This window comes from Phalacrocorax carbo, chromosome 1, assembly GCF_963921805.1.
Source record: "Phalacrocorax carbo chromosome 1, bPhaCar2.1, whole genome shotgun sequence".
NCBI classification, from domain to species: domain Eukaryota; kingdom Metazoa; phylum Chordata; class Aves; order Suliformes; family Phalacrocoracidae; genus Phalacrocorax; species Phalacrocorax carbo.
Window position 1 is genome coordinate 206,449,761 of NC_087513.1, and position 14,338 is coordinate 206,464,098.

At 40.7% G+C, this 14,338-nt stretch overlaps 1 protein-coding gene across 2 annotated transcripts; it reads right to left on the reverse strand.

Annotated features, from left to right (window-relative positions):
* Positions 1–344: 344 nt before the first annotated feature.
* On the reverse strand, positions 345–14,278 carry MED17 (mediator complex subunit 17). Of its 2 annotated transcripts, none has more exons than XM_064441361.1 (12): positions 14,005–14,278; positions 13,485–13,651; positions 12,921–13,140; positions 10,983–11,119; positions 10,800–10,884; positions 8,883–9,035; positions 7,958–8,088; positions 6,715–6,899; positions 6,032–6,169; positions 4,934–5,051; positions 3,481–3,640; positions 345–1,013 (listed from the first exon to the last, which is right to left on the reverse strand). In XM_064441361.1, the coding sequence occupies exons 1-12, from the start codon at positions 14,234–14,236 to the stop codon at positions 994–996; spliced, it is 1,746 nt and encodes a 581-aa protein (XP_064297431.1). In that variant the 5' UTR covers positions 14,237–14,278; the 3' UTR covers positions 345–993. The 2 variants fall into 2 exon arrangements, with proteins under 2 accessions (XP_064297431.1, XP_064297430.1); XM_064441360.1 differs by having other exon boundaries at positions 345–1,583.
* Between the last annotated feature and the right edge of the window lie 60 nt (positions 14,279–14,338).

Consider the following 14,338-nt stretch of genomic DNA (forward strand, 5'->3'; position numbering starts at 1 on the left):
GCAAACACCAACATAAGTACAATAGCTGCTCTGGATACACAGAGCAGCAGCTTACCACAAGCAGTTGCTTAACATGTATTTCCTACAACTACTCCTTATTGCTCAAGAATACAGCAACATAACAACTGTCACCATACAGGTATGATGTTCAATTCAAACATGTTCTATGTGCAAGAAGTTCTCATATATATACACACACACCCCTCATAACATACTATACAGATGTACGTCTGAACCAGGTCACAGACAGGTTTCAAAAACACCTTTCGCAATTAATCATTGAACAAAAGAAAAGCTTTGTGCAACACTTAGAAGCTTCAAGAAGGCTGCAATTAACAACCAAAAAAGAGGAAAACATTACTTTTTTATTTTAAAAGAACTCAAAAGAGGTGATCTTCAGGAAGATATGATTGCTTCCCTGGATGATAATCAGTGACAGTGTGTGTGTGTGGGAAATCTCAGCACAAGTGTGGAGAGAGAGAGTCTACTGCATGAGTTACCTGCTTCTATCCAGACATGAATTTACACAAGTCACCCACAAACTCAAATTGTCAGCATTTTGCAAGCAGAGTAACACCTTTTCCTCCACATGCTCACAAAAAACAAGGACAGAAAACACAAAGAAACTGACACCATGCAGGGTCATTTATAGGCATCAGAGAGGAAAGACATTTGCCACGAGCTGTGACTTAATGCTCTCAACTTAAACAAATCGCTAAGTAAATATCTCTCTTAAAAAGAAATGGGTCACCCAGAAGACACATCAATATACAGTTAACACAAAACCAACTCAAGAATGTCACGCAGTGAAGACTGTTCCTTGAATCTTAAGTTTTGTTTAGCCTTAATTCTTGACAAGGGAGCTCTGTCTTTCCTCTGTTGTCTCACTTCTAATCAACGTCCATTAGCTTCCACAACAATTGCCATCCCCTGTGGTGTAAGCCACTAAAAGGCTTATCGGTAGCACAATTCAATTCTAATAATTTTCATATTTCAGAAATACTTGCAAAGATCTGTTGAGAAAATACAGGGGCATGAAGGGAAAGGGAATGACTCTGAGCAGACACCTTTCATGCAGCAAAAGAGTACTGCATTCAATTTTATAAAAGAAAAATACATCAATTACTCAGCTATATTACTCTATGTAGAGAAATCTGCAACGATACACCTGCAAGGAACTTTTCCAAGAAGTTGTATTTTACATGTCATTGAAAAACATTTTATTACAAACAGGACAACGGATATATCTGTACAGGAAATAATTCAGTTTTGCTTTCTTATATTGCCTCATAGCTTCCATTTCCCTCTGCTGCACGGGCAGTCATAGTTCGCAGCACAGCGATGACTCAAAGGCCCCTCGGAGAGGCTGACAAATTATTAGCATGGAGTCAGGGCAGCCATGAGGAGTTCCATTTTATAGACAAAGTTACGCCCTTCCATTTTATTCCACTGCACTTCCTTGAACGGCCCCCGAAGGTGATTCCACTTGCTGTCTTGCAGTACATCGCCTTTGGGGAGATCCTTGCACTGACTCCGTGGAAACTGAACCATAACTTTGCTGCCACTTTCTGGACCATTACGTACTGTGATGAACAGAGATTTTTATGAGCATTTTTACACTGTAGGAATTCCTCTCATTAGATATCATTCCTCATGTATACTACACATTACTCCTACTCAATTCCAAACATGCTGAAAGCAAATAAGGGAAGTTACCTTTTTTTTTTAAGTTTTTGAATTTTCTCTCTCTCATCTCCCACTTCTCTATGATTTTGTTACTTTAGCACGGAATGTTCTTGGTTAGAGCAAATCAGAGAAACATTTGACAAAAAAACCCACACGTACACTTTACAAATGCATTTCTTTTCCCCTAATGATGACAGGAAAGGCAAAGGGTTTCCCCCCCCCCCCCCCCCCGATTCTTAACTTAGTTATGTTCCCTATTGTTCTGTTGAAAAACATGATCAAAAAGATACTGTTTCTAGTGGATTTATCTCAGACAGGAATGAAGTCACTCATTGATAGCTGCTGCTTTTAATCACAAAAATCTGCAAGATTGGTGGAGGGGTGGTGGTGTTCTGTTGGCTTGGATGGGTTTTTGTGTTTTGATGTTGGGGGGTGGCAGTGGTTTGTTTGTTTGCTTTTTTTAAATAAGCAGACAGATAAGTTATAAATAAGCAGAGATAAGTTAGCTTTCCCCTCACCTACCAAGCTAGCCTCCTACAAAGAGATGATTATCAGGGCTGACTGAACATAATTTCTTCTTCATAAATCAAGGCTGATTATTCTCCATTACCTTCTCCTTAATGTTTGGAAACTGTTTCTGGGACTGGGTTTTTTTTCCTCATCTTCCCAGTAATTGCAATGAGGCTGACCAGACTGTAGTTCCCCAGATTCTCCTTCTTGAATACAGGATGTGACATCTGCCTTCTCCCAGTCCTCAGGAACCCTTCCTGATCATCATGACCTTTCAAAGATGACCAAGGGTGGCCTTACAATGACATCAGCCAGCTCCCTCAGCACTCATGGATACATCCCACCAGGTCCTGTGAACTTGTGTATGTCCAGTCTGCTCAAAGGTTCTCCTACTCGATCCTCCTCTACTGAGGGTAAGCCTTCTTTGCTCCAATATTTCCCATGGATCTCAGGGTCCTGGGATTCCTGAAGGCCAGTCTAAGCAAAGGCGGCATTGAGTACCTTGGCCTTCTACATGCCCTGTGCCACCAGGTCCTCTCCCCATTTACCAGCAGGCCCACATTTTCCCTATTTTTCCTTTTGCTGCTAACATACCTGTTGAAGCTCTTCTTGTTGCCCTGTACATCCCTCACCACATTCAACTCCAGATGGGCTTTACCTTTCCTATCTCCATCAATACATGCTTGGACAGTCTCTATCCTCCTCCCAGGTCAACTGATCCTGCTTATAATCTTTTGCAGCTTCATTTTTATGTCATGAGTTTAGTCATGAGCTCCAAGTTCATCCACACAGACCTTCTGTGATCTTTGCACAACTTCCTGCACACAGGAATGACCATTCTTGAGCTTGACAGAGGTGATCCTTGAAAAAAAAATAATCAACCTCTTCTCTCCACCCCGTAGGATTCTTCCAAGAAGATCCCCAAAGAGACCAAACTCTGTTCTCATTAAGTCCAAAGCTGTGATCCTGTTGTTTGCCTTGTTCCCTTCTGCTCAGGATCTTGATGGTTTCTGTAATCTATTTTTTCTATGCTAATTCTAAAAAATATTTTCAGGCTTGTGTAAATTAAATCAGGTTTATATTAACTGGCTTACCAGGCAAAGTATTGATTCTATTTAGGTGTCAATTCCAAAAACAAAAGAGATAGTTTCTAGACTTTTATAGAATTACGTCAATTTATAGCAAAATATTCTAGAAACAATCTCAGAAAGAGACTTACAAAACCTGCAGAATTCACTTAAGAATGTTAAGATTTTCCATGTGTTTGCAATAGAAAAACACTACCTGAAATGGCATAGTCTCCATTTGGTGATGCTACAGTTATTGCTGATGCGTTGCCAATACTCTCCACCGGCCCCAGACCAACATGATTACTGAAACTCAGCACATGCCATCCCATAACTTTTGCAAGCTGCTGAACTGCATGTACTTGGTGCTGTGACATCTGAAAGATAACAACAGGTTTGTCTTCTCTTCAATATTTGCACATCACAGAAAGAATTGCTTACTGGTTTTACCAAGCATTTTTTCTTCTGCTGTACAGTAGTTACTTACAGAAGTGATTTTGTCTTCTAAGTTCTCTAGTTCCAGAGGAACTTTTTTTTTAACATATATGCTGTAAGTGCTAGTAGAGCTTTGTGGTGTTTGAATTTAGACTAGTTCCTTTGCAGACAGAGAATACCATTGTATTAAGCACGCTATGCGGTTAGATGAATTCTTCATAGGTATACAGGCCTATGCACTTAAGTATTGCTTTCAATTTACAAAAACCTTTATTTAGATTTCAAGAACTAATTTAAGTGAACCAATTTTTGAAATAATACTTTCTTTGAACGGAAATCAGACCTCTGCTGTAAAAATATATAAAATCTGTTGAGAGTATTATCATAGCAAACTCAGGAAAAAGAAAGTTGACATTCTCAGATACACGATTATCTCCATTAATACTCAAGTGTAAGCATTGAGCTTTAACAGCTTAGAAGTTTAAATGCTAATATTTTTCTGTATCAAGACTTAACACTTATAACAACAAAGTATCTAGCACTGTTCAGCAGTTCTTTGTGAACAAGTCTGAAAGCCTTGACCAAAGGATACGCTCAGCAGAATCTGTTTCAACTTGTTTTCTGTGTGGTGGAGTTTCATGTAACTGCAACAGGCCAACCACTGTTATTAAAGACCTGCATTTTGGCTATTTATAATGCATAGTAGAGAGACTGTCACTTCTCAATAAAACCAGCAGTTTGTTCTAAGCAATTAAGAAAACACAGTTCATTCAAGTATCAGCTGATTTAGTAATGGCTGATGCAAAGTGAACATTAGCAAGACAATGTTGAAACGGCAGTAATTGTGGGCTCATTAAGAGCTCTACTCTAGACACAACTTGGTTACAGTAAGTTTCATATATTGAATACCTTATTGTCTGCTATGGCTCTCACTGACTTGTTCTAAAGTAAGCAAAAATCTTAGTGCTCCCATAATGAGTAGCATAAAGAAATGTATTTTAAATGGGAGGGAAAAAATTGTTACTACTACTGACCTTAGTAAAAACTGGCATTTATTTTAGTAGCAGTTGCTAGTCACCATATACACATACTGAAAAATTCAGTCACCCACCTTCCTATTTTCACTATCTTTATTTGAAAGTTCTAACAATTTCTACATAGATTAAGGTGAGATTTTAAGTTCTTTTGTTTCCTAAACCCTACAAGAAAGGGAAGAATTATGTATATGAGTCTACCTGAGATAAAAGGAAATCCTGCAGTTCTTGCTCTTGATGGGACAACGTAATAACTCTTCCATCTCTATGCACAACTCTGATCTGTTCAACTCCGATGTTCAGCTGTAGTTGAATGGATCTTTGAAGACAAGATGCATATTATTCAAAATGCATTACAACACTTAAGAAAACAAGAAACTAAGAACACAGAATCCCTCCCATTCATTGACAAGAAGTCTAAGATGAGGATGGTGCAAAGCCTATGGAATACAACAGCAACTCCAAACAGTTCAGTTTCATCACTCACCACAACAGCTCCCTCTATACTGCAGGGGACACATTCTGTGGTGTGTTCCCAGACCTGGTCCACTGCTTGTTCAGGTCAAGGAACCTCCTGAGGTGCCTCACAGCTCCCAACCTGCCACTGTGCCCAAGTTTCCTTCCAGAGGTGCAGGGGAGAATGGAGTGTACCCAGGATCTGCTCTATCCTACAGCCAAAACTTGGGCAGCATATGTACTCTGGAACTGAGGCTGCAAATTGCAGCAATGACTGCAGTCTGCTCTGCACTGTGGACACAGCCAGAGAGGACTGCTCAAAATGGAAAAAACAACTGGTTCATCCACAGTCAATGCATCAGTTAATTCACTGCTGGTCAGCATGCAGACATTTATTTCTGGAACATGAAATCTCTTATTTTTATGCCAACGTGCATAAATAATAGCATGAATTACATGAGTTCCCATTTCAGTACCTATGCAACCAAGCTAGGACTAAGCACTGACTAGGACGCCATGACCAGACTGGAAGTTTAGGATCCAGCACATACAAAGATACTTGATATTCAGCTATCTCTATCCAAAGTAAATCCCCCCTTAAACAGCCACTTTCACCTTCAATTCCTTCTTTCAAATGAAACTGTGCTAGTTAATGACTTACTAAGTTTCTTCATTAAAGTGTAAAGTGGGTAAGGAGTTTTCTTAGGGTGGCTGGTCCCCATGTAACTCAAAAACAAACATTCCCACACAAATAATAGGCTCATACTTAAACACAACTCGGATACACTCTGCTATTGCTGCATGCTTCTACAACTAGAAAGATACATGCATTTTCATACTTACTTGCATATCTGTTCGTATCCTTGAGAAGTTATTAGAACTTTAACACTGGATTCATAAACATCATTTATATTGGACCAGTGGGCCTGAATCTGAGGGTCCTCAATACGACTAGCCAGACTGTCAATGGTTCGAGCAGTTCTAGAAGATAAAGACATATTCCACATGCAATAACCTAGACAGTTTATGCTAAAATCTTGTTTAAAGAAAATGAGTATGTTATTAGTTTGTGGGCGTTCTTTTGTGGCATGCACACACACACACACAAAAAAGGCAAATTTTAACAAAAACATATGGATCAAAGTTCTATTTCAGCACCATTCGGGTGCTAATGAAGCACGCTCGTTTACTCAGTAATTTCACAGCAGCATTAAAGCGGTACTGCTCAGCATCAGCTACTGTACAGAAAAGAACACTAAAAAATATTTATGCAGTTTAAGAAAAGTAGGAACAATTATCAGCAGCCCATGTCATAACTGTCACAGAGATCTCAAAGAAATATGATTTTTTTCTTAATAGCTGTGTGTTGTTTGTTCATATTTCTTCGTACGTTATCAGTTCTTAGTACTTAAAGACTATTTAGACAGCGAAGGAAGAAGTAGCTACTTTTAAGAACACTGAAAAAAGATCAATTGTATTCCACATAATGGTACATTTTATTGTAACAAGAATAGCTTGTGACCTACCTGCGTCTCAAAAAGATATGTTTTGCCTGCTTTATTATCTTTTCTAAAAGTCCTTCATTTGACTGTAAAGAACTGATATCATTTTTATCAAAAGCCTGGGGTCCTGCAAGTCTCATTCTCTTATGGCCAAAAGGCGCACTAGCTGGATGTGGCATCACTGCTGAGCTCAGCGTTTGCTTGTGACACTGCAACAAACAACAGATGTTATAAAAGGAAGTGACCAAATAACATATCTGCAAGAAATAAGTGTCTATACTACAATATGCTCCTTCACATCAGGTTTTTAAAGTGTGCGTACTTTTAAAAAGGGCAACTTTTTTACTCTAAAACTTGACAGCACTTTAAAGCCAGCTTTATAGTCATATTTCACCTCCCCTGTTTATGCAGGTCTTTCAAATGTTATGGAAAGTGATTTTAAAAAAAGGTACTAGCTAACAAAAATTTGGTAGTATGGCAGTAGCTCCTACTACTAAGTTTGCCCTGTATACATCTTCGGAGACCGACAGAATGGTCAAACAAAAATAAAGGAAGCATTTTAGAAATTTTAAAAAAATTGAGGTACAAGAAGATTTAGCAACCTATTTAAAGTCAAGAAAGGAAGTTCACAACAGAGCTGGGCACTGAGCCAAAGCTTCACGAAACCTAGTTCAGTGTTTAAAACACTGGACTATTCCACATGACTGTGTGACTTGCAGAGCCATGCTCTAAGGAGATGAGCACTCTCTGAAACGTGGTTTCACAACTGCTTAGACATCTAAAATTGTGCTCCTTTCCTGAACAGACACAACCTCAAACTTCTACCCTAGGTACTTCTGCTAGATTATATGAGAATATAACACACTGAAGCAGAGAAGTGGAGCTCAAAAGAAGTGAAATTATTATGGTAATTGATTTTCCTGTCTTCATCAGAGGATGGTCTGAACAGATGCTCACTTAAAGTACTTGTTCAAGCACTAATTAGACACAAAGAAAAAAGGGAGACTGATGAGCTGTACTGGAAAAACATTGCTTTCTGAAGTGAGCTGCCAGGCCCGAGGTTAAGTAAAGAACTACTAGCATTCTTTATTTAGTAAAGAACTCCCTAACTACACATATAGACTAAAATTGAACGGTAGATTGCCTTACTCAAATGGCTAGAAAGTGACTGACCTCTAGTGGCACTCTGTTGTTACAGCAGTCCTGCACACTAGAATTCTGAACAAAAGCCCAAAACCTTTTCAATACTTGACCATAAATGCATTACCTCTCTGATAAGTTGATGCAAATTATGTTCCAGAACATAGAGATGATCCTCTGGATTCTGTTTTTCAGAAGCAGACTTTTGTGATTTTTTGTCATTGGAGGAGTGACACAGAGAAATAGACAACTGCAAACCTATACAAAGCAGATAAAAAAATAAATGAGGACAGACAATTTTCAAGCAGGCTATTGAGAACTGCTTTTTTCTTCATGTTTTACAGTCAGTAGTTTTACAGAGAACAATCGAAGAATGATGTTGGAGAGCACAACACCAAAGGCAAGTAAAATTTGCTACTCACTGAACTGCTGACAGTCCAACTAATAAATCACTAGGTGCATTTCACGCCAATTTCTATAACTCCATCCTATACAAAAGAAAGAGTTTCCAGAACCCTATTCCTTCCCAAAAGGAGTGATTTACCATCATATACACTTTAAAAAAAATCCAGAAACATGTTCTTCATGTGATATAATCAATTGTGTATTCCTTGTAAGAGCCGAGGATTCATCAGCTGACTCAGCCATCTTCATGCTGTTTAATTATCCTAATTGAAAAATATTAGCTTCTGTTCTTCTGAAGACCCATTCACCCAAGTCTTAAGTTTCACCTCCATGCAATCCAGGAGCAATGACGTGCACAGCTCCGAACTGCAATATGCACATCGCATTACAGTTGACAGGTGTTACTGACAAAAACCCACAATCACAAAGAAAAATAAATCAAAATCCACACAATAAAATAGGAGTAAATCAGAAACTAAAGTGCATTAGTTGGGCTTTCCTAAAATTAGCAAGCAAAATTCAAATTCTGGGAAATTCTGTGTTTTAAAACCTTTGAAAAACAAGGCGATTACTTCCCCCTGCCCAAGAATTTCAGTTCATGTTTAAGCAAATAATCGTAGGTTAGGAAGTCTTAAAAAGTCTCCTACCTGGGAAAGGCTGGGAGATTATCTGATTTTTCACAACAATGTGAGGAATTTGTGATTTAATTTGAACAGCCTCTCGTGACAGCTGGGCAAAAATTTCTTTACATAAAAGAACATTCTGTGCAGTCTCCAACTTCGTCTGCCAGTGTGGAGAACCTGAAAAATGTAAGTCAACACTTAGAGAAGGAAAGAGTAAAAAGAAGCTACAAAGGCAGCTTCAGACACCAGATACTGTGCAGTAGCTATGAGTAATTACTAAGATAGGCAGTCTGTATCTTCTATCCAAACTGAGTACTTTCAGAATTTTATCTCAGTTAAGCAAGCAGTTTATGATAATACTAGTGCCTTTTACTTTGATTTTACATATACATATATTGTGAACTGCACCTCCCTTCTGGAACTGCCTATTACATTCCCCGGCGTTTTGTGAACTCTGCTTATGAAGCCCTGCTTAAGTTGCAATTTACTTTCAATATTTCTAGCTTTAATAAATTCACTCTACAACGAACCACGCACTAACACTAAATTCATTTATGTGCTTTGTGCTGGTTTTGTCTGGGATAGAGTTAATTTTCTTCACTGTAGCTGGTATAGTGTGTTTTGGATTTGGTGTAAGAATAGTGCTGACGGTACACTGATATTTTAGTTATTCTTAAGTAGCGGCTAAGTGTCCCTAAGTAGTGCCTATACTAGTCGAGAGCTTCCCATGCTGTGCCGGGTACACAAGAGGTACACAAGACTGGGTGCACAAGAAGCCCGGAAGGGAGGGGAGGTGACACAGCCGGGACAGCTGATCCCAACTGACCAAAGGGATATTCCATACCACATGATGTCATGCTCAGTATAAAAAGCTTGGAGGAGGAGGAAGGGGGGGACCTTTGGAGTGATAGCATTCGTCTTCCCAAGTAATCGCGATGCATGATGGAGCCCTGCTTTCCTGGAGATGGCTGAACACCTGCCTGCCCATGGGAAGGAGTGAATTCCTTGTTTTGTTTTGGTTGCGCACACAGCTTTTGCTTTTCCTTTTCATTATATTAATATTATTATTACTATTACTGTTTTGCTTTACCTATTAAACTGTCTTTATCTCAACCCTCGAATTTTCTCACTTTTACCCTTCTGATTCTCTCCCCCATCCCACCTGGGGGGAGTCAGCGAGAGGCTGTGTGGTGCTTGGTTGCTGACTGGGGCTAAACCACAACAGCTTCACAGGGTTTATAGGCCCAAAATTCTTGGAAGATTCTGGTCTGAGTAAGTACACAAGCTCCATGCTGTACCCTAAATACCATATGAAACACCTACTTAATACAACATCCTGTCTATGTTCAAGACAGCACAAGCGCCTGTGTCACAGATCACTGTGAAATCAAATCCTGCCACTTCCTTTTAATCCTAAAGAGTTATGGATGATTTTTAAATCCCAAAGGTTTACCCCTTCAGATACTGTCACATCTAAAATCAATCAAGCTACTATATGCCAGGAAAGCTGTTGGTAACTAATGCGCATGCTGCCAGCACACTTTCAGATTCAGAGAAAACTTATGAGCAACAGACACAAATGATGTATTTTGGGCAAAGTTAAGAGTGAACAGACATTTAGTCCGGTTGAGCCAATTTCTTGGTTTGCTTTTGGTTTTGTGCTCAAACTCTTAATGACTAACAAAATGTGCTCCGGAATACCTAAAATACAATCCTAGCAGTTTTATTTCAGAAATTGAGTAAATACATATGAAAAACTGACGGAGTACACTTTGAAAGCATCATCTTTCCAAAGCCCAAGCAGCACCTACACAGAAAATTTCAGTTTAAATATGAATATTCTTGTTCGCTCTTCTTTCAGGCTAGAATTTTCAAACAAACATCAGATGCAGACCGATTTCTTGAGAATGTGCTCAGAAAACAACATACAGCTAGCTATACCTGGTTTTGATTTTGGCATGGGTCTTTTAAAAAGATTGACTGTCCCAAGGTCACCGATGTCTGGGGCTTGTTTCTGAATAGAGACCTAGGCAAAAGAGAACATTATTTGATGTTTGTTCTTTGTTGCAAGCATGCGAATAACAACAAAACCCATGCTATATTACCAAAGTTTCTCTGGCAAACCTTTATGTAGGCTGATCCTTCTAAATCACTTGGAATTTGAACATCCAAAGGACAGTAATCCTCAGGTATCTTTTTATCCAAGTCAATGTCAGTGTTCTTGATCACCTCAAATGTGCCATGATGAAGAAAAAGGGAGCCTAAGAAAGGAAAGGCAAAGACACGCATACTATAAAGCATCTTCTGCAAATAACGAAGCTTCCTTTTGGAAGAATACTTATTTCTAGGTTTCCAAACCTCCACAGTTGTACTTGACTCGAATTTCTTAATGAATTCTTAAAAAAAACAGGTAAATTAGAAAGCTCATTTCAGCACAACAGCATCTCAGTCCTTCAGTGTTTGATGTGTAATATTTTACACTAAGTTAGCAAGTAGCATTTCACAGTTATGGGAGAAAGCCAACAGTGTTTCAAAATGGTGTCAGCAGAAGTAGGCAAGGAGAAAAAAAGGTATGTGTTAAAACAAGACAAAAAAAATTATCTGCCCAAGTTTTGCAAGCAAGTAGCTTAAGGTGCAACACCCCTACTGATTTACAGGAATGCTGCTGATGTTTGCCTTGCAGTCTTCAAACTACGACAGTGTTCAGTCTGTAAAGACCAGCCATGCAGCCAGTCATTTGGGTGGGACTGATAAAGGCAGATGCCCACATCTTTCCTAGTTGCATTCCTTTTACATCCAGTGCAAGGTTCATCTAGTTTAGGATAAATCATCTAAAAAGAGACATATCCTGGGCTATTGTGCTGGTTTTGGCTGGGATAGAGTTAATTTTCTTCACTGTAGCTGGTATGGGGCTCTGTTTTGGATTTGTGCTGGCAATAGTGGTGATAATGCGGAGATGTTTTAGTTGTTGCTAAGTAGCGCTTACACTAGTCAAGGACTTTTCCAGCTCCCCGTGCTCTGCCAGGGGCACAAGAAACTGGGAGGGGACACAGCCAGGACAGCTGATCCCAACTGACCAAAGGGATATTCCACACCATATGACAACATGCTCAGTGTATAAAGCTGGGGGAAGAAGGAAGGGGGGGGACGTTTGGAGTGATGGCATTTGTCTTCCCAAGTAACCATTATGTGTGATGGAGCCCTGCTTTCCTGGGGATGGCTGAGCACCTGCCTGCCCATGGGAAGGAGTGAATGAATTCCTTGTTTTGCTTTGCTTGCGTGTGCAGCTTTTGCTTTACCTATTAAACTGTCTTTATCTCAACCCCTGTGTTTTCTCACTTTTACTCTTCTGATTCTCTCCCCCAGACCATCAGGGGGGAGCAAGCAAGCAGCTGTGTGGGGTTTAGTTGCTGGCTGGGGTTAAACCATGACAGTCACATCTACAAAATTAATAAACCTAAATTTGACAATATTGACAACTGGAGCCCAACATAACCAGTTCAGATGCCTGCTTTGTATCTACATCGTACGTTTGGTGAGATTCCATATTCACTCCTTCACTCCATAACTGGCACTAGAACTCTAGGCTGGTTACCTTGCCTCACTGTGATCCATGAAAAAAATAGATATTCTCAGTATCATTTCTCACAAGCATAGGAATAATAGGTATAATAAATCTGTCTTCACTCAGAGAAAAATACAAGATGATCCTCAATCTTTTAAAAATGCTTTACAGACCAAATGTAGATAAAAACCAAAGATTTACAAGGTCTACCTGACAACTGATCAACTACACTGTCAGTACAGAATTGCTTCTGTAGAGGAATATTTACTATAACCCTACACAGTCAGCTTTTAAAACCACTTTTTAATCTGAGGATGGCAGGATATTTTCCCTGAAAATAAAACAAGTTTCCTCTTTTGATAATTGTCTCATAACTATAGTAATATTTTATCTGATATTGTTATTTAAAATATTCCATCTGCCTTTCCAGTTATAAAGAATTTTCTGTAAAATATAAATACCCATTCTTGAGAAGAACAGAAGACCCTACTGTTTACCTGCACTTCTGTAGCTCAGGTCACCAAGAATTTTGTCTCCCACTTTTCTCAGCTTCCAATGTTGTCTCAGTCTTAGCAGTTCAGAGTTGAAGTCTCTTTGTCGCTTATTCTCCTGGTTTTCTGCAACCGATTTGGATAATCTTTCTGCACCTTTCAACAGGATTTGAGCTGCTCCAGCTAATGACTTCTTTTTTGAAATCAGCTGTAGAAACTGAGGATTCTAGTAATAAATAAAGGAAAAAAACCCTTCTATATCTTCTCAAAAAATTATTATTAGTGGAGCTAATTGATAGCGACTAATAACTTAGTTTTGCTGGATATTCAGCAACTTATTTAGAGTAACTTTCATGACAATATTATATAGCTGCAAGTAGCATTGTGACTTGCAGGTTGGTTCAGCACAGAGGCCTTCGAGATCAGCCTTCCCCTGACCCACAAAGCACCGTACCAGCACATCACATGGAATGATTTACTAAATCTTGTATGTATCATACATGAAAAATTCCTGTGAAATAAAATCGTTCGTATCAAGCCATAAAACCCACACAACTAGGTACAAGATACCTGTTTTGGAGGAAGGGGATCCTGCACAACTGGATCTAGAGTCATGAACTTCTTATCCTTGACAATACTAAGAACATCATACAACACACACATCTCAGTCAAAGCACTTCTTAAGTTGTTCCTCACTGAATCCCAAGGCCAGAGGGACGGCTGAAACTTCACCAGCCCTAAAACGAAACCAAAGAAGGACAAACAAAAGCTTGTAAACAGGTACGGTGCAAGGCTTATTCTTAAACCACAGACAGGCCACAACGGCACGAAATACAGCATAACGGCGCGACGTCTGTATCTGTCTTTTCCCACTGTAGGGCTGTAACTTGCCAAGATTCGACCACGCTCGTCCTGTCCCGACCCGCGGCCACCCGCGGGAACCCCCGGGGAAGCACCCACGCGGGGAGGCACCGGGCACCGCCCCAGCTCGGCAGCCCTCCTCCGCCCGCCGCAGCCCGGCGACAAAGCTCGGGCGCCGGGCCCAGCCGCGGGCAGGCCGGCAGGGAACCGCGGGCCCGCCGCCCCTCACCTTCCTCATCCTCCGCCTCGCCGGGCTCGGCCCAGGCGCGGCCCGCCGAGCCCGGCTCGTCCTCCTCGGAGCCGGAGCCCTGGCTGAAGTCGATGCGCTGCGCCAGGCGCGCCAGGTTCTGGGACATGGAGAGCGGCTGGAGGTAGGTCTCGCTGCCATCCAGCCCCACCTCCTGCACTTGCTTCTCGCACGCCGACTCGATGCTGATGCGCACCACCGGCACGCCCGCCATCTTGCCGCGGCCCCCGGCCGCGCTTGACGGCCGTGCGCACCACCCCCGCGCCGACTACGGGAGCCGAGAAGGGCGGGGCCGGCGCTGGGCGGGGCCGGCTGC

Excerpts from the sequence above, each read along its gene's own strand:
- MED17 (XM_064441360.1), bottom strand. The coding sequence starts at position 14,236 with ATGGCGGGCGTGCCGGTGGTGCGCATCAGCATCGAGTCGGCGTGCGAG. Across the intron at positions 13,141-13,484 it reads ATCCCCTTCCTCCAAAACAG|AATCCTCAGTTTCTACAGCT; the intron begins GTATCTTGTACC and ends ATTTATTACTAG. Across the intron at positions 11,120-12,920 it reads CCTGAGCTACAGAAGTGCAG|GCTCCCTTTTTCTTCATCAT; the intron begins GTAAACAGTAGG and ends TTCCTTTCTTAG.